General features: G+C 35.2%; 1 protein-coding gene across 2 annotated transcripts; it reads left to right on the top strand.

Moving 5' to 3' along the window:
* Positions 1 to 440: 440 nt before the first annotated feature.
* On the top strand, positions 441 to 3,853 carry LOC100266575 (G-type lectin S-receptor-like serine/threonine-protein kinase CES101). 2 transcript variants are annotated; one of them, XM_010654285.3, is made up of 7 exons: positions 441 to 1,773; positions 2,017 to 2,106; positions 2,253 to 2,410; positions 2,512 to 2,719; positions 2,828 to 3,065; positions 3,147 to 3,297; positions 3,418 to 3,853. In XM_010654285.3, the coding sequence occupies exons 1-7, from the start codon at positions 921 to 923 to the stop codon at positions 3,661 to 3,663; spliced, it is 1,944 nt and encodes a 647-aa protein (XP_010652587.1). In that variant the 5' UTR covers positions 441 to 920; the 3' UTR covers positions 3,664 to 3,853. The 2 variants fall into 2 exon arrangements, with proteins under 2 accessions (XP_010652587.1, XP_019076788.1); XM_019221243.2 differs by having other exon boundaries at positions 442 to 1,773; positions 2,193 to 2,410.
* The last annotated feature ends 16,322 nt before the right edge of the window (positions 3,854 to 20,175 follow it).

Genomic DNA, 20,175 nt, shown 5'->3' with positions numbered 1-20,175 from the left:
TTGGGTTCCATAGAGTATGTTTGCTTCCCCAAAGTTTGGGGGAAAATGCAAGGCCAAAAAAATAAAGAAGAAAAATGAGAGAAAATAAAATAAAATGAAAATAATTTTAAAATTAATAAATTATTTTTATATCTTATTTCAAATTCAATTTATTTATATGTATTTTATATAAAGATTAAATAATTTAAAAATATGGAAATTTCTTACTAATTTTTATTACATTTGACTTTTTTTTTTATTATTAACCAAACATAAAAAAATAAAAAAAATAAAAAATTACATTTTTAATATTATTTTTTTTTCTTAGTGTTTTTTGAACCACACATAGTTTTAGTATAATGCATATATTCTTACATAAACAGTTGTCTTATTTTAAAATTTTTATACGAGGTGTCAATGTAAAAATTTTTAATGGCAATACCTTTTACCAAGTTGAGCTGCAAGACCCAACATTGGAGGGGGAGCATTCTGATTGTGAGGGGGTTACCTTACCGAGGTCGGCATTGTAAGATTCAGTACACTTGACGGGACACCATTGCCAACACCAAAGGTCCACCCTTCGGTGATGCTCAATTTTTAGCAACCTCAAGTAAGTAAATCCTAAATCATGCCCTCATCCTTTGGTAGTTTCTCCTCTTATTTGCGAATGGGGTCAGGGGTTGGGTTTTTTCTTCTTTATCTTGTCATGTGTCTGTTTGGGAGGGCCTTGCTCTTGTAGTGCACAAAGAGACAGCATCAAACCTGGGGAAAGGATTCAATTCACGAAGCTACTGGTTTCGGCACAAAGGACTTTCACACTGGGGTTCTTTAGCTTGGACACCCGCAGTTATTTAGGAATCTGGTACACAAGTGATGTTGACAACAAGAAAGTTTGGGTTGCTAACAGAGACAACCCTATATCTGGCACCAATGCAAATCTCATGCTGGATGGCAATGGCACATTGATGATCATTCATAGTGGGGGTGATCCAATTGTCTTGAATTCCAATCAAGCATCCGGAAACTCCATAGCTACCTTGCTTGATTCTGGAAATTTTGTTGTGTCAGCGTTAAATTCAGATGGATCTGCGAAGCAGACACTATGGGAAAGTTTCGATGATCCTACAGACACGCTCCTGCCTGGGATGAAACTAGGCATCAACTTGAAAACCAGGCAAAACTGGTCACTTGCTTCGTGGATAAACGAACAAGTGCCTGATCCTGGGACTTTCACTCTAGAATGGAATGACACACAATTGGTAACGAAACGCCGAGAAGACATCTACTGGAGCAGTGGAATTCTGAAAGATCAGAGTTTTGAGTTCTTTCAAACTCACCATAACATCCACTTTTTCATCAGTGTTTGTAATGACAACGAGACCTACTTCAGCTATTCAGTTCAAGACGGAGCTATTTCAAAGTGGGTATTGAACTGGAGAGGGGGATTTTTTGACACTTACGGAACTCTATTCGTGAAGGAAGATATGTGTGATCGTTATGGCAAATATCCAGGGTGTGCAGTGCAAGAGCCACCCACTTGCAGGACTAGAGACTTCCAATTCATGAAGCAATCGGTTCTCAATTCAGGATATCCATCATTAATGAACATAGATACGAGCTTGGGCCTTAGTGATTGTCAGGCTATATGCAGGAACAATTGTTCTTGTACTGCTTGTAATACTGTATTCACCAATGGAACTGGATGTCAGTTTTGGAGGGATAAATTGCCACTAGCCCGAGTGGGTGATGCAAATCAGGAGGAGCTCTATGTCTTGTCCTCATCAAAAGATACAGGTAAGACTCTCTATGTATTGTATTCCTAAAAGCAACCAAAACAAAGTTCTGGGTAAATCTTACATCTTCATAGAATTTACAATCCAAATACATGATCGAAAATTCAAAAAAAGTCCAACTGTATAGTTGATATTTCAACTCATCGTCTACCATTAAAGGAGCTATAGCAAAACCATAAAAACCCTCTCTTTCTATCTTGAGTTCTGCTCTAACAACAAAATTTATTAACTTCCATCTATGCAGGGAACCATTTGCAGAATATAAGCATTATCTGTGGAGTGGTAGGTCTGGTCATAATACTTATCTTCTCTTGTTTACCGAGAAATTTCAGAGGTAGTTTTTTAACTCTTGTAGATAAAATTAAGCAATGCCATTTGTTAATAGGTTGGATAGTTGAAATTTTGGCTTTGGTATAATAGGGTATAGAGTAAGGAGGGAAGTTCAGCCACGTGATGTTGAGGTTTCTGGTGATATAACAGGGGATAGAGAATTGGAGAAACCTGAGCAGATTGTACCGAGTGATTCAGAAGATATTGACAGTGTCAAACAGTTCAGTTTAGTTTCTGTTATGGCTGCCACGAATAACTTTTCAGATGAAAATAAACTTGGAAAGGGTGGTTTTGGTCCTGTCTATAAGGTAATTATAATTTGATTAAGCCCATAGCATGTAATAGGACATTAATCTTTGTTTAAGTACCCAATTAAAGTTTCGTTATGGATTGTGGATTATTTTTGCAGGGGATACTACCTGGGGGCCAAGAAATAGCAGTGAAGAGACTTTCAAGGGATTCTACACAGGGACCAGAGCAGTTCAATAATGAAAGACTGATTGCCAAACAACAACATAGAAATCTTGTCAGACTTTTGGGTTACTGCATGGAGGGAGAAGAAAAGATGTTAATCTATGAGTTCATGCCCAACAGAAGCTTGGAAGACGTCCTCTTTGGTTTTAATACCTCCCTTTTTCCTTCCTGTTGTTTGCATAACTTTTTCCTATGTTTTTATGTTTTTTTGCATAAAACAATTTACTAGTTGTGTTCACCCAAATTTTCAGCTCCTGCTGGAAGAAAGATGTTGGACTGGAATACGTGGTGCAAAATAATTGAGGGGATTGCACAAGGACTTGATTACTTGCACAGACATTCAATATTAAACATGGTTCATAGAGATCTAAAAGCAAGTAATATCCTACTCGATCATGACATGAACCCCAAAATTTCTGATTTTGGCACTGCCAGAATTTTTGAGCGAAATGCATCAGAAGCACATACTCGTAAACTTGTTGGAACCTTGTAAGTGCCTCGACTCTTGTTTATTTATCTGCTTTCTTCTTCAGTCTAATGGATTAATTGACCTTTCTATTACGGATGCAGTGGTTACATGCCACCTGAGTATGTCCTGGGGGGAGCTTATTCAGAGAAAACAGATGTTTATAGCTTTGGGGTCCTGCTGTTGGAAATTGTGAGCGGCCAGAGGATTATTCCCCCTGATTCTAAGGGTGACAACTTAAGTCTTATACGAAATGTAAGTCCGTCAGATCTCATATTAGTCTCGACATACATTATTATCAATACCCAATGCATGCTTCCAAAATTTTCATACTAGCCTCGTAAGTAAATGGTCCGTAAAATGAACTGGGTTCAGGCTTGGAAGTTATGGGGAGAAGGCAATAGCTTGAAACTAGTGGATCCAGCGGTGGTGGGTCCCCACTCAACAACCCAAATATTGAAGTGGATTCGTGTTGCTCTCTTGTGTATACAGAAGCATGAAGAGAGGCCTACAATGTCAGAAGTTTGCTCCATGCTTAACAGAACGGAGCTACCCAAGCCAAATCCACCCGCAATTTTGCGCTCAGATGAGCCAAGGAGTTGTTCTGATATGCAAGTGTAACTACTTGAGAGATGGAAGGGTATGCTTTTCTTTATTTACGTTTTGTTGATTTATATAAGATGACAACTGAACTGAAGCTGGTTTTATGATCATTTGGAACATATTTGTACGCATGTATTCTGGAGCTCTATTTGCCCTTTTTCTCTCCAAAACATATTATGATATATGTCTATCTATATCTTCGTGTCTATATATTTATCTCAGCCAAAGTAGGTCATGTATATGTTCTATAATTCATTATTTGCCATTGAATAATGATCAAAACACAAGGTGGCAACAGTGTGCATGTTTATGTCTTAAGAGTCAAGAGGAAATCTACTCACAGTAAAATTATTCAAATAAACATGCACACTCACCTGCTTCACAGCTAGCACGCTCACCTGCCTCATTGCTCCAAGAAGCGCCCAAGTGATACCTAATCAGGCAAGTAAAAGAACCCAATTAATCCTTTGACGACACAAAGAGGAGCACTCATACCGACAAACCAGACAATGAAAGCAAAGATAATCTATGACTTGTTCAACTTGCACATGTACAAACCAGTTAACCAAACTTCATCTTCCATGCTTCAGGTAATCCTTTTTTTTTTTTCTCTGATGAGATGCTTCAGCTAATCCATAGCCAAGTTCTTCTCCCACACATTGCAGGAGATATAGGTCTTCAAATCTGTTGCTAGGAAATTTCCAACATACTCATGAAGCTCAATAAAACAGAACCAATAAACATAAATTGACGGATAAATTCCAATTTAAGAAATAAAATAAATAAATAAATAAAACACTTAAATAAGATTTGGAGATAACTATTACATTATGTTTGGTTCTCAGAAAGTACTAAAGAAAAAAAAAATATAATGAAATTTGGTTTCATTATAAAATAAAATAAATATCAAATATAATTAAAATTAGTAAGGAACTTGCATATTTTTAAATTATTTAATCTTTGTATAAAAGTGTTACGTAAGTTAAATGAGTTTAAAGTGGGATATGAAAATAATTTATTGACTTTAAATTTTTATTTTTTTTCTCTTTTTTCTTCCTTTTACTTTTTCTCTCTATTTTATTTTCTTTGTATTTTCCCTCAAACTTTCTAAGAATGAAGCATAGTCATAATGAAGAGTACGAAAACAACAAACACAAAGCCCAATACGACCCAATCTCAGGAAAACAAAACCCATAAAATTAAATTAATAGATCAATTAAAGTAATTTTGATTTAGGACCCAAAAAAGAAGCCAAAAACCTAAAATAAGATAGCAGACTATAATTCCTACATACACACCTTACTTGGAAACAATCCCTTAAAGTAAAACTAATATATCAATTCAATTTAAATAAACAAAATCCAAATTTAAAACAATTGAAAAAAACTAGAGTATCACTTTATACCTTTGATGCAGTGCAAAATTTTTGTGTCCGTCTTAGTTTATGATAAATCAGGCATGCCATTAAAGCAACTGAATTGCACAGAATTTGCTGGGACTAGTTCAGTGCAAACAAATGCTCAGGTCTATAGAACGGATCCCACTCACGCTGCGTCCATTCCCCATCAAATATATCACAGTTCGTCAATGATTCTGATCAATCCTCTTTCCCTTGCTGTGCAAAGAAACTAGTTCCTTCACTTTGGTTCTCCAACAAAGAAGTCATAACTAAGACACCACAAAGTCAATAAAGTTGTCTCTCTCCCCAAAACTGCTATTTCCTGTACAAGGATTCTTCACAAAAACAAAACCAACAAGTAACCTAACAAATATCCAGATGTCAAACCAAAAAAAAATTTTGGCAATGAATCCAAGTAGAGGTTGGGATTTTAGAGCATTAGCAACTACCATAAACCATTAATTGCAACCCAAAAAATATTAAAATTCTGAACATTAGAACTGAGAATCCTATAGGTCTACTCAAGGGAGACTAAAGAGGGGGAAGAAAGTTACCATAGGTTAAATGAGGGAGACAAAAATTTAAATGCTGAGTTTTTGGTTGATTTTGTGCAAAATGAGGATGTTGAAACTTGTTATAGAGAAGTATACACCTTGTGATAATCTTTAAAACCATTAATTAACAAAATATGATCTGTTTCACAAATGAAAACTTGTACCTTATTTCTTTGTACAGACTAAAACCCCATGGTTCAATAAGGGTATCCCACACTACAAGTGTAGAAAAACAAATATAAGTTACATCGTTTTTTCAAAAAAAAAATAAAAATTGATTTAGTCTTTATAAGATATAAAGGCAAAAGCCTCGAAACACTTTCAATATGAGCAAAATAGCATCTAATCAACAGGAAAGCAATGCTCAAGCACTAACCTCAATAGATGTCTTTTGACCTTCATCTAAAAGTGGAAGGAATAAGGTGAGTTCATGACTCAGTAGGAAAGTTTATAACTATCCTATGCATATCCTTGAAAACCTTGAATCAAACATATAGCGGTATGCATGATAAACACTTTATAACCATTAACAAATATGCAATAATATCAAACATGTACACATGTTGCTAATGATTTCATCTCTGCTTTGCCTCATTCATCGTTTCACACATGATAAGCTGTTAGCCCCCACCAATGTACATATCAACCATCAATGCTCCCAAAGATATTCGACCATAAATAATGACTATTCTAGGACTATCACCAAAGAATAAGTCATATCCCATGTCTTTTGGGACTACAACACAAAGGCAAGACCAACCCCATGTATTTACGGACTAAAACTCAAGAGTAGGACTAACCCCATACATCCACATCAAAGTGTCTTTCTCGAGGGCTTTAGGGACTTTCACCCAAGGATCCACGGTCCCAGATAAACAATATATTGAAAGATAGTGCCCACAACTTCTCATAACCACTTCCCACATATCAAGTTATTCTTTGGATATTATCTGTCATTGTTCCATATTGTTCTTGCAATGTAACCATACCATGAACCATTTTCTCAATATTGAACTTGTGAATCCTCATACCAATACATATCCAAATATCATTGCAACATTTAAAACAATAAACTAAAAACACCATTGCACATTAAAGCACTTCATGAAATCATAATAAAGGTATGAAAATTTCCATAAATGCTTCAAGAAATTAAACAAAGATACACAAGGGAATGGTATAAAATTTCCTACCTTACACCAACTTCTCTTTTGCAATCCTTCTATGTGGACACCCTTAGCTATTACAAGGAACTAAAATGAAACAACATAATTTAGGTTTCCCAACCATAAAAGTTACACAATTAAGACTTATGACATTTTCCTTATTGCTAATTTTAATAATTTAATGCTAATAACTTTAATTTCCATATTCTCTAATCATCATGCTCATAGGTTTTCAAATCAAATTTAAGGTGAGTTAAACAATCTGTACTATGCATATTGATATTCCCCAATTAATTAGGATAAATTAATTATTTTGATTTTCCTTAAACCTATTCCATTAGCAGGCTCCAAGTGTTCAAATAAACCTAATTAATCACATGATTCACTAATCTATTTTTCAATTAAAGCAAACTAAACAAACAAGCATGTGATTATTTCGTCAAAAGATACTTAAATTAAAATACTTAAAACCCTAATTAACTTTAATTTATAATAAAAACATGCTTATAACTAATTAAACTCAATTTTTAAACAAACTATACCATTAATTTGTTTTAAAAGATCATTTGGAACCCAAATTTACTAAAATCACTAACTTTATCTTTTTCTTTACCTTGATTTCTTCACTTTCTCTCTTTAGCTTCTCTCTCTAGAGCTGCCAAATTGCTGCAAAGATAGGGTTGGAAATGAGGGCTAGCAGCCCTTATAAAGTGATTCCTAAGCTAGCATGCATGAGGTGGCAAGTTCTAAGGTTGCCACTAATTACCAATTCTCCAAATTGCAACTTAGTCCCTTTACTTGTGCTATTTTATGTTTTGTAGCTACCCATTAGTCCCTTAAGTTTTCTTAATTTTGATTAACCCCCAAGAAGTTAATACACATGCTTAAATTGTTAACTAATCATACTTAACCTTAATCAAAGTTTAATTCATAATTATATAAGATTAGTGTTAAACTAGTTTAAGCCTCTAATTAAACACGTTTAAAGTTAAGTACTAAGATAATCATTATTGCTTATTTAATTCATTACTACTAAATATTGCAATAAAAGTATTTTTTAAAAACAATGTTAAAAGTTAGACATGAAAATAATTCTACACAATTCAAGGGATATGATACCTATACTTGAGGGACTAAAACAAAAAAAATTACCTTACCCAATAAAATGGTACATGTTTAATAATTTATTTCAATTTGGACCATAATTCTCATTCATACGATATATTTATGTATATTTGGAATCATGAATTGTAGGAATCTTGCTTCATCCACAACATAAACAGATAATGCCTAAACATGGTGATGGTGTTACAATGCAAAATTTACAAATCCCACATGCAGATATCTTTATTAGACAATATCACAAGATGAATGCTTAGATGACTAATGGCATGATAGGCAAAAAAACACACTATCCAAACGACTTCCTGTGGGAATCCCTCCCTGATAAAATGAGTATGGAATGATAATCAAAGTTAGAGTGGAGATTAGAGAAAATTTTAGTAAACCTAAAGTGGGGACGAGGTCCTACTCCCTTCCCCAACCAATCTGCCTTGATTGTTTATATAATATACATAATTTTATATTTCAAAAATTAAGAAAAGAATTGAATATGAATTCCAAGATTCGGGAATAAGCACAGAACCAGGATTCCCCTAGTGGGAATTCCATGCCCTCAAATGGACAAGGGATGGGGAGCCCTACCCAACCCTGTCTTTCTTACACCTCTAATTAGAAAAATTAGCAAATTAAATCCATAAAGAGAAATAAATAAATAAATAATAAGAAGAGGGAGCTATTCTTCAAACTTTTTTGAGTTTTCCCTTGACAATGTTGTGATGAAAAGTCCAAGAAAGCCCAAAGAAAAAGAATAGAAATGCTCACCCTTCTCTCAAGTCTCATCAGTCGGTCCCTACCCAAAATCTAGCACCAGGCTGTTTTCCAAAGAAAGGCCGAAAATTCTCCCTTGCCTACTTGAAATCAATCTTAAGAGATTCATTTATAAAAAAAAATGTGGACAAAGGAGAAGTATGCCCATACTCTCCAAGCAATATCCATAATTAGACTAGTAAGTGTATAAGACTGGGCTCCAAAAGGATGCTGCGAGATATCTGGAAGTTCACCCATGACATTTTCAATGTACTGTGAAGTTGAAGGCTAAAGGATAAACACAAAGCATGAAAGCATAGACATGCGAAACTTGGAATAGCAAAAATGGAAAGTAGCATGTGCCTTAGCAATGCGATTTTGTTTCTGTGTTTTTCATGTATGTGATTGGGAGTACTGCCTTATATTTATAGTGCATAGATAAACACCATCAAACCTGAGGAAGAGCTTCAATTCTCGTAAAAATTACTGGTTTTTGCCAAAAGGACTTTACTTTAGGCTTTTTCAGCCTGGAATCTAGTAGTTATTTAGGAATATGGTTCACTATTGATGCTCAGAAGGAGAAAGTTTGGGTTGCTAATAGAGACAAGCCTATATCCCATACCGATGCAAACCTCACACTGGATGCAGATGGAAAATTGATGATCAAGAAGCTAGGAACTCAACAACTACTTTGCTTGATTCTGGAAATTTTGTTTTGGAAAAGTTCAATTCAGATGGATCTATGAAGAAGGAACTAAGGGAAAGTTTCGATAATCTTACAGACACCCTCCTACTTGGGATGAAACTAGGCATCAACTTGAAAATCGGGCGAAACTGGTCATTTACTTCATGGATAAACGAACAAGTGCCTGCTCTTGGGACTTTTACTCTAGAATGGAATGGCACACAATTGGTGATGAAATGTCGAGAGGGTACCTACTGAGTATGGAGCTATTAGCCGGTGTACAATTCCAGCTTCTTAACAAAAAACATTGAACTCTTTTGAGGTATATTCACCTCCATTATCAGTTCTGAGCACCTTAACCTTCTAGCCACTTTGAGTTTCAACCATTTTCTTGAAGCCTTTGAACACAGAGAGCACTTGTGATTTGGTTTTTAGAAAATAAACCCAATTAATTATACTGAAATCATCAATAAATAATGCAAAATATACATTGTTGCTCAATCAGGTTGTGCTCATTGGTCCACAAATATCTGAATGAACTAATTCCAGCTTGTGAGTTGCTCTCTTGGACATATTTTGAGAGAATGATTTTGTGATGTTGTTTCCCTAGCTCACAACTTTCACAAGTTTGAGCATTAACTGTGATTTCAAGCATGTCTTCAACCATACCAGCTTCTTGCATGAACTTCAGTGACTTCAAGTTGAAATGACCATATCTTTTGTGCCAAACAACACTCTCATCAATCTTGGCACTAAAGACATGATCTTCAACTAAATCAAGCTTCAAATAAAAGCTATTTCCATTCATTTTAATTTTTGCTATCTCTGTTCCATGTACATCAGTGATAAAACAAAAAATTTATTTAAAAGAGACTGCATATCCATTTCTTAACATTTGTGTAACACTAAGAATATTTTGATCTAGTTCTAGAATGTAAAGAACATTAGTGACAATTTTTGTACCTCTCTTGGTGTTAATAGCAATTGTCCATTTTCCTTTGGCCTGCACAACTTCACCATTTCCCAACTTGACCTTTGGTTGAACTGATTTGTCAATGGAGGTAAAAATTGACAAATGTTTGGTCATGTGACTAGTGCAGCCATTGTCAATGAGTCAAGTATTTAGTTCATGAGAACTAAGTGCTTGTGATGCCATAAATAAATGCTTATTAACATTTTTGTCTTCTTCAATCACATTTGCATGTTGTTGTGTTTGTTGTTGAGATTGTTTTTTCTTGACTCTACAATACTTCTCACTGTGGCCAAGTTTATTGCAAAAATAACAATTAAAATGAGGTTTACCTTTGTACCAACAATCTTTCTCAACATGGTTGGTTCTGCTACAATGAGAGCAAGATGAAAAGTTTCCTTTTCTTGAAGATCCTTCAGCTTTCCCTTTGTTGTTCTTGAAGAACTTCTTTCCTTATAGGTTTCCAGAACTCTTTTCCTTATGATTCGCTTGAAAAACACCTTTAGTAGCTTCATCACCTCTCATTAAGACCCTTTGCTCCTGTGCATGAGGCTTGCTGGTTAACTCTGCAATTGTGAGACTTTGCAAGTCACAAGACTCTTCAATTGCAGAGATCTTGGCTTCAAACTTTTGAGGCACTGAAACCATGATCTTTTCTACCACCTTTTGATCTATAAATGCCTCACCAAGAAACCTCATTTGGTTTACAACATCCATTAACCTGCTAGAATAATCTTTCACAGATTCGTTGTCTTTCATCTTCATCAACTCCAACTCTCTCTTCAACGTGAGGAGCCTGACAGTTTTGACTTTGTCATTGTCCTCAAATTCACCTTGAAGCTTGTCCCATACCTATTTATGTGTTTCCAAGTCCATGATTTTGGTGAAGATGTGGTCTGCAAGTCCTGAATGTAGGAAGGTGATGTGTCTTTCTTGAGTTTTTCCTCCTCATGTGCTTTCATCTGAGCAACTGTAGGATTTGCTCCCAATGGTGGTGGATCAGCTTCAAACATCACAACATTCCACAAACCTTGAGACCTTAAGTAAAACCTCATCTTGACAACCCAAATGTGATAGTGTTCACCATTAAACACTAAAACTACAGAGGAAGTACTACTGGAAGTAGACATGTTTGCACCACAGCTGCCTAAAAAAAAAAATCACTCAACCTCATTGTGTTTAGCACTCAAAACACTCAAAGAAACTTTGCCTCACAGCCCATAGGAACAAAGCTCTGATACCACTGTCAGAATCTATAGAAAAATAAATAAATCAGGAACTAGAACTTGCAGAGAAAAATAAATAATTTGAGAGTTAAGAATTGAAGGAAGGCACACATCTATTTCACAAATGAGAATGCCTATTTATAGGCTTACAACCAAACAGAAATTGCAAAAAAAAGTCTCAACTACTAGCACTACTACTAATTGAAAACAGAAAATTATGGAGCAAGAATCTGATATGAAACAACAACAAAGACTAAGTCTAACTAAGACTTTTTTAAACTTCAGAGGCAAACTCTCATGAGTTTTAATAGTTCTTTGTGAATACATTGCAATACTTGCTATTCACAACAAGGGGATAAACATAGCAGAAAGAAATGAAATAAAAGATTAGGGGGAGTTCTGAAGAAACAAAAAATAGTTTGCAAAATAAACATGAATTTCAATAGATAATAATTGCTCATAGTGTATATAAGCATCCAGGAACGTCAACAAAATGCTCAATGGTTCCAGAAGCAGAAAAATGGAAGCGATGGTAATCTTGCAACAATTTGGAATTCAATAATTGAACCATATGATATGAAAAGTCTTTATCCTACAAAGCAATAAAGACAAGTTGTACCAAATACCCGTGGTGCTAAACATAATATCATCAAGGTTCCATTAATAAAAGAACTAGGTCATATTTCTTTTCCCAAAAGACCTTGAATCGAAAACTTCTGACTCTATAGGGAAATAAACAATGATCCTAGAAAATAAGAGATCACCCAACATAAAAAATTTAAAATAAAATGGTGAGAAGGAAAAATAAAATAAAATAAAAATAAAAACACACTTGTGGAAGCATCCCAAAACTATACGATTAGAGAATTACATAATATTCAGATTGTATACTGCTTAACAAGAAGGAATTATCTAAATTGGTCACAACTAGTGAGGGCGGTTTTAAAGGGCAAGGGAAAAATGAATCATCTCACTGGAACAAGCCTAAAACTTGAAGATTTGCTATTCATTGTTTGGGACAAAGAAGATTCTATGATTATGTCATAGTTATGGAATTCAATGTTACTTGAAATCAACAGAAGATGCAATTTGGGAAACCATTTGGCAAAGGTACTAAAAAATACAGGATGCTGCCTGAATTTGTGAATTGAATATTAAAATCTCCATTACAAAACAGGGTAGCTGATCGATTATTGAGTATTACAATGTGATGAAGAGTCTATGGCAAGAGGTAGACTATAATCAAACATTCAAATGAAGTGTTTTCTATCATCCATGCTGAAGAAAGCTGAAAAAGGATGATGCTTGATCCACCACCAGTGGATGGAACAACCATGATTGTAAAGAAACCAAGTGGAGGAGCCAAACCAAATGGTACGAATCAGAATGTTAGCATGGAGCAAGGAAGACAGGAGTTGATGAAGAACTTAACAAAGAAGAAACTATGGTGCTCATACAGAAAGAAAGCATGTCACACCAAAGAAAAATGTGGGAAACTTCATGGAAAACCACAAGGTCTCAATCGGGGTGATGGTATGAGGAGCTTGTACTTCTTACATCATAACTATTTTTTTCTCTTCAACAGAAAGTACATCTTCTGACCATTAGTTTCATTTTACCTCATCAAAATTTCAAAAGCTGAGACCAAAACAACCTCTAAAAGATGTGTAGCTCTTAGATCACAAAGAGTCAAAGCGATAGAAAATACCTTAATCCAAAATCTTAGAGAATCTTCAACAGATTTAAATGGTGGTAGATGACTATCTGCAGCACATACAGCAACATCATCACGTTCCGTGCGGGCAATTGGTCTAGCACCGGGTTTCAATTCTCTTATAAAAAATTCATTGAATGCCTACATATAAAAGTTAAAATTCAACTCATTCAGAAATTCAACTATAGTAACTGTTCCATTTATAGAAATGATACCAAGATCCAACAATGGTAATAACAATAACCTCACCATCAACTAAGAAGGTTAAAAACCAACAAAACCACAGGGGAAGTGATATTGCTCCATCTCTGTGCAAAAATCTACTTTTGTCTTTCAATTCCAAGCTAAGCAATGAAAATTTATATGTTCCATCTTGAGAGGGAAATGTCCTTGTTAATGAGGGTATTATTGAGTATTAATGTTATTACAAGGGTACAGTATATATAGTTTATTACTGTAGTTTATTATTTTTCTAATCAATAAAAACAAGAAGAACAAACACGTTCTCTTCTCTGATTCCTGTTGTCTAACAAGATACACATAAGATTTAACACAGACATTATAAATCCTTCGGTAAACATATCAGTCAGAAAATTATTAGCATGAAGTTGAAATGAAGGCAGTCTAATGTGCCATAGCAAAATAGAGATAATATAGTCAACAATCATTAAACAAGCACAGAAATGAGAATTCGTGTGCATCAGGGGGGAAAAAGTTTGTGATATTAGATACATTGCACCTTCCCATGTACAGCGTTCAGAATGAGCCATCTATGAACCCTAATTAGTGAAATTGGCTGGGCAGTGTTGCTGTGTGTAAATTTGACATGCAGTGAGGGAACAGGAAAGTCCCATCAGAGCAAAGCTCAAAAAAAGTGTGTCAACCTGTAATGTGAATCATGAGATGCCAAGATGAATTATAATTATTATTTTATTATAGACAATATCGTATAAACTATTGTATATATGGCATGCATACAGGACTTATATTGCATGATGCTACTGATGTATGGAATCATAAGTAAGTATTTCTCTCTTAATCTTTTTGAGTAATTATGTTGTAAGGATCCAGTTGTGCTAAAGAATTATTTCAAACTCAGTTATCAACCATTTCCTAAGTAATTGAAAACATTTCATGGAAGTTATAAATCATGGTAACAAGATTATAGTTCCTTCATTAAGAGAAATTGTCGTGCCTCAAAGAACTTAATGAACTTAGGTATATCTTTAGCAGATTCAACTGAATTCATTCACTTTCCCTGCTTTTCAGAAATGCTGTACAAAACTTCTTTTGCACCTGCATCCAAATGGACAAACAATTTAAGTTGTGCAAGAAATTAAATGCTGAAGGAGAAAAAAATAAAAGGAGAAAAAAATTGCAAGTTATTGATTACAATAACATTATGTTGATTTCAGAGATAGTGCTTATGGAAAAGCATAATGTACAAGTTTAATTCCTCATCATTGTTAAATATTGATTATTCATTTCATATATGTTGTTTCCTAATAGATATTTAAAATGCATTCAAGGAAATCTATTTACAGTTAGAAGAAGAAAAAAACAGCAAAAAATGTGTAAAAGCAGTGAAGCCTCTAAAACAATGAACAGTTAAAACTTCAGTCAGAGTACATGTTATTGTTAACAAAAAGTCACTAAAAGGTTAGAATGAAATGTATCTCTTTAAACAAAATGGCACAAGATCACCAGAAAGGCAGTTGAAACCAATAAGGAATGTATGAGCAAGATAAAAAAAACAATATGATTGCTTTACATGGCATGACCATAAACACTATCTAACCAATGTCTTACTAATTTTTTTATCTTTAAGACATTAAACCTGTCATTCTGAGCATAATGTTTTTAGACAAAGATGATTAAATTAGTCATCCTTTAAATGTGTCTGTCTATTACAGAGAAGTTCTGATCCTTGCAGCCTCTAATTGCATTCCAAAGGATTATGATCCAAGAGAAAAACAAGTATTTATAATTAACATAAATTTTTGAAACAACTAGTCAATAAATTAGAGTTACAGGGAACACCCCAAGGCAACAAGCTGTTAATATGAGAATATGGGAGGCTCAATTCAGAGCTCAGAACTATTATTATAAAAAAATATTTTAAATGAAGCAGGAATTTCATTGTAGGAAAATTATGGTTGTTGATGCACATTCTCTTAATAACAATCTTGTTCGGTTGGATGTACCGTATGCCATGACAACATTAAAAATCTTCAGCACAATGTACTTGCAGCAATGCTTTCCAGCCACAGGAATCTTTCTAGTTTTGCTAGACAAGTCTCTTGACTACATCTTTTTTTTTTTGTGTGTGATGATCGGTAGCATTTTTTCTTGAATACATCCTTGACAAAGGACATGTCTAACACATATCCATGGCCGGTTAACATGTGTGTGCATATACCTATATATAAAGGAAACAAGAAAATCATTTATTAAAAAAGTGAGAGTGACTACATGAAACAGTGAGTATCCTTCAAGAGAGCTGTCTGAAAAAGAAAAGAAAAAATAAAACATTTATACATCCCCAAAAGACCTAACAGAAGAACCAAACGAAAGAACCCACATTGTGAATGCTTTAGAATGAAGGGGAGGTCTCCAATAGAAAACTCAACTACTATAGCTCCTTCCAGAGCCCGGTGATTCACTAACTGGTTAACCAACCGAGGATTCCAACTAAAGAAATAAGAGCTCAACAATTTTGCGACTTCAAGCATGAAAATGCCCTCTCAGTCCCTGGGTCACTTAAGAAAGACAATAGCCAAAGGCGCCTGGACCAAAATATTAAAAAAAACTCAATAGTAAAGATTCACTAATCCTGCTAGGTAAGTAAGTATTCCCTCCACAATGGCAAAATTGAACCTGCTAGCTTAGAGAAAGCTATCAACACCTATGCCTCTATAGTCTAGGAGAACTCCCCCAATTCCTATTTGCACTAGGTTACCTAGAGAACAACAATCAACAATAAGTTTGAGGCAACCAAGGAATGGAACTACCCCCAATTCATTTTGGCAATGTCATAGAAACAAACATCTCTTTGATCCCGCAAAATCAAACTAATAGGATGCAAGAGAATTCTTTAGTTATAGAAGCTCAAATAAAGGAGAGGTCGTATACAATCAAATTAACCATTATAAAAATTTGTTAAAGAATTTGAATTAGTCAAGTTATTTGAATTCACTTCTGCTTTTGTTATTTCAGATTATGTCGGATTAGGATTTTTATGTTTTTTAAAATTCAAATAAGGGCATATTGTTTTCTATAACAATTCTGTCGTGATCCTAGGAGTAATTTCAAGGTTTGGTTGATAACCCTAACCTAAGTCTATTTAAATGTATTGCCCTAAAATAATAAGATGATGATGCAAATTAGTTTTATATGTGCTTTTATGGTATCAGAGCCTTGAACTCTGAAAAATACCTATGGCAAAAACAACCATGACAGGGTCCTCACATCGAGATGACTCCACATCTATGACATCTGATCAATCCCATGCCGATTAGTCTGTCACGACATTTCCTAGCAGGGACAACAACTCACTCCAGATTACAGCGCACAGGCTGAAGGGCAAAAATTACCTTCAATGGTCCCAATCCGTGAAGATTGTTATGCGGTAGAGGCAAATTTAAGTACCTCACTGATGAAGCCAAAGCTCCAGCAGCAACTAATCCAGCATATAAAATTTGGTTTGCTGAAAATTCTTTAGTGCATGTCTGGTTAATTAACTCGATGGAACCCAAGATTAGCCGCCGATATCTATTTCTCAAGAAAGCCAAGGATGTGTGGGATATTGCCCAACGAATGTACTCCGATCTTGGCAATGTGTCACAGGTGTTTGAAATTTGGTCAAAATTAAAGGAGATGAAGCAAGGCACCCAGTCGGTTACTCAGTATTTCACTGACTTGGAGGATAAGTGATAAGAATTGGATTTGCTTATTGATGAAAACTCAGTGTGTGCAACTTGCAATGTGGAGCAATAACAAAATCTTGAGAATGAACGGGTGTATGATTTTCTTGTTGGATTAAACCGAGATCTTGATGAAGTCCGAGGATGTGTTTTGAGTCAAGTTCCATTCCCAACAATTGGATTTGCTTATTGATGAAAACTCAGTGTGTGCCACTTGCAATGTGAAGCAATTACAAAATCTTGAGAATGAACGGGTGTATGATTTTCTTGTTGGATTAAACCGAGATCTTGATGAAGTCCGAGGATGTGTTTTGAGTCAAGTTCCATTCCCAACAATTGGATTTGCTTATTGATGAAAACTCAGTGTGTGCAACTTGCAATGTGAAGCAATTACAAAATCTTGAGAATGAACGGGTGTATGATTTTCTTGTTGGATTAAACTGAGATCTTGATGAAGTCCGAGGATGTGTTTTGAGTCAAGTTCCATTCCCAACAATTGATGAAGCCTTTTACTGAAGTAGAGAAGAAAATCGTCGAAAAGTTATGTTGTCTTAAAGACTGCCGAGTGCACCACCAACAAATTGAAAGCTCGGCCTTGATGACCAAAAACAACTTGCAACCAGGAAAGAACAACAACAATTCAAGAACATCACGCCGAGGAGAACGAATGTGGTGTGATCACTGTAGTCACCATGGACACACCATGGATATATGCTGGGAGATTCATGGAAAACCTGTAAATTGGGTTCTCCAGAGATAGACTGAAGGTCGAGATTTTCAAGCTCAATAAAACCAAGACAAGCAAGGAATAGATTCTTCAACACAACATCAATCTACAAATTCATCAATTCCGTTCAACAAGGTACAACTTGTGCAATTCTGTCGTCTTCTCAATCCATCACCAGCCCCATCTTTGTCAATTCCTGATCTAGGGTCATGTTCTATAGCACAATTTGGTAACCACTTAGCCCTAACATCTTTGGTTCACTCTAAGGAACCTTGGATCATTGATTCAGATGCCTCCGACCGTATGACAGGTGGTTCTCATTTTTTCCTCTTTTATATTTCATGTCCTAGTTCTATTAAAATAAAAATTGCAGATGGATCTTTATCTTCTGTTGCTGGAATAGGTTCAATAAGAGTTTTTAAGCATTTAATTCTACACTCAATCCTTCATGTTCCTACCTTAAAATGCAATTTGTTATCCATTAGTAAAATCACTCGTGATAATAATTGTGTTGCTAACTTTCATTCTTCAATGTGTCAATTTCAGGACCTGTCAATAGGGAGGACGATTGGCAATTCTAGAATTCATGAAGGGCTTTATTATCTTGAGAACACACACTATGAGGGTCGACAAGCTTTTGCGTCAAGGGTTACATCAGTTTCTGTTTTTAGTGCTAAGGAAATAATGTTGTGGCATCATTGACTTAGTCACCCTAATTTTTGCATACTTAAAAACATTTGTTACCTTCGTTGTTTAAACATGAAGATTCTGTTTCTTTCACTTGTGATATATGCCAATTTGCAAAACATAAAGTACCATTTTCTCCAAAACTCTATACACCCTCAATGCCTTTTACCTTAATTCACAGCGATATCCGAGGTTCATCCAAAGTTACCACAATGCCTGGAAAACGGTGATTTGTGACATTTATTGATGATCATACAAGATTCACTTGGGTATATCTTCTTTGAGATAAATCAGAGACTTGTTAAGTGTTCCAAAATTTCTACAATATGGTCCAAACCCAATTTCAGAAAAATATTTGTCTTACGAAGTGACAATGGGAGAGAATAGTTTCAATCTATCTTGGGAGATTATTTATTGCATAGGGGAATTGTTCACCAAAGCTCGTGTGTTGACACCCCACAACAAAATGGTGTCTCAGAAAGAAAGAATATACATTTATTGGGTGTGGCTTGTGCTCTTATGTTTATAATGAATGTTCCCAAATATTTGTGGGGGGTGTCATTTTAATCGCTGCATTTCTCATTAACCACCTACCTAATCGCACCTTGACCTTTAAATCCCCACTATCCATGCTTTCACACATGTTCCCACATCTCAATATGCTTACAAATACCCTTCCACTCAAGACATTCGGTTGGACTGCATTTGTCCACATTCATTCTCAACACCTAACCAAACTTGATCCTCGAGCCATCAAAACAATCTTTCTTGGTTCTTCTCCAATCTAAAAAGGGTATCGGTGTTACTATCCCCAAACCAAGAAAATGTTTGTCACCCAAGATGTCACATTTTTTTTAAGAAATCCTGTATTATTCACATACTTTGCTTTAAGGGGAGAATCGAGACTGAGAAGCTCCTATGTGGGATTGGGATACCGTTGTTTTACTCATATCTGAGATCCCATTGCAACTTACAATATTACCTGAGACTGTGGCTACTCCATCCATGATACCTGAGCTCACCTCATCTAAAACCTCACCACCAACTGAAACATTGTCACAGTATTCACCTACAGTACCAATCCCAGCAACAAAGGCAAATCCAACCATACCAAATTAGCAAAAGTTATAGGTTTACTCTCGGAAAAAGAGTTCTCAAGGAAATAATCCACTCATGAGCACTATGCACTGTCCGAAATCTGAACTTATGTTAGGAACTGGGTTTTCATCCTCAAGTAATCTTGAAACCATTTTTGATAGACTAGATGAACCTATTGCACTTAGAAAAGGTGTTAGGTCATGTACACAACATCCTAATTCTAAATTTGTGTAATATGATAATCTATCTCCTTCGTTTCGTGCCTTTACGACAAATGTTTCTAGAATTGATGTTCCTAGGACAATAGAAGATGCTTTAGTTGTTCCCAAATGGAAAAATGTTGTTCTTAAGGAGATGTGAGCCCTTGATAAGAATGATACATGGAGTTTGATGGAATTACCACAAGACAAGAGTGTGGTTGGATGCAAATGGGTGTTCACTATTAAAGTGTGACTAGATGGCTCAATCGAGAGATACAAAGCATGATTGGTTGCAAAAGGTTTCACACAAAC

The sequence above is a fragment of the Vitis vinifera genome, chromosome 7 (genome assembly GCF_030704535.1).
Source record: "Vitis vinifera cultivar Pinot Noir 40024 chromosome 7, ASM3070453v1".
NCBI classification, from domain to species: domain Eukaryota; kingdom Viridiplantae; phylum Streptophyta; class Magnoliopsida; order Vitales; family Vitaceae; genus Vitis; species Vitis vinifera.
The sequence above is the reverse complement of the archived record's forward strand: the minus strand, read 5'-3'. Positions and strand labels throughout refer to the sequence as shown.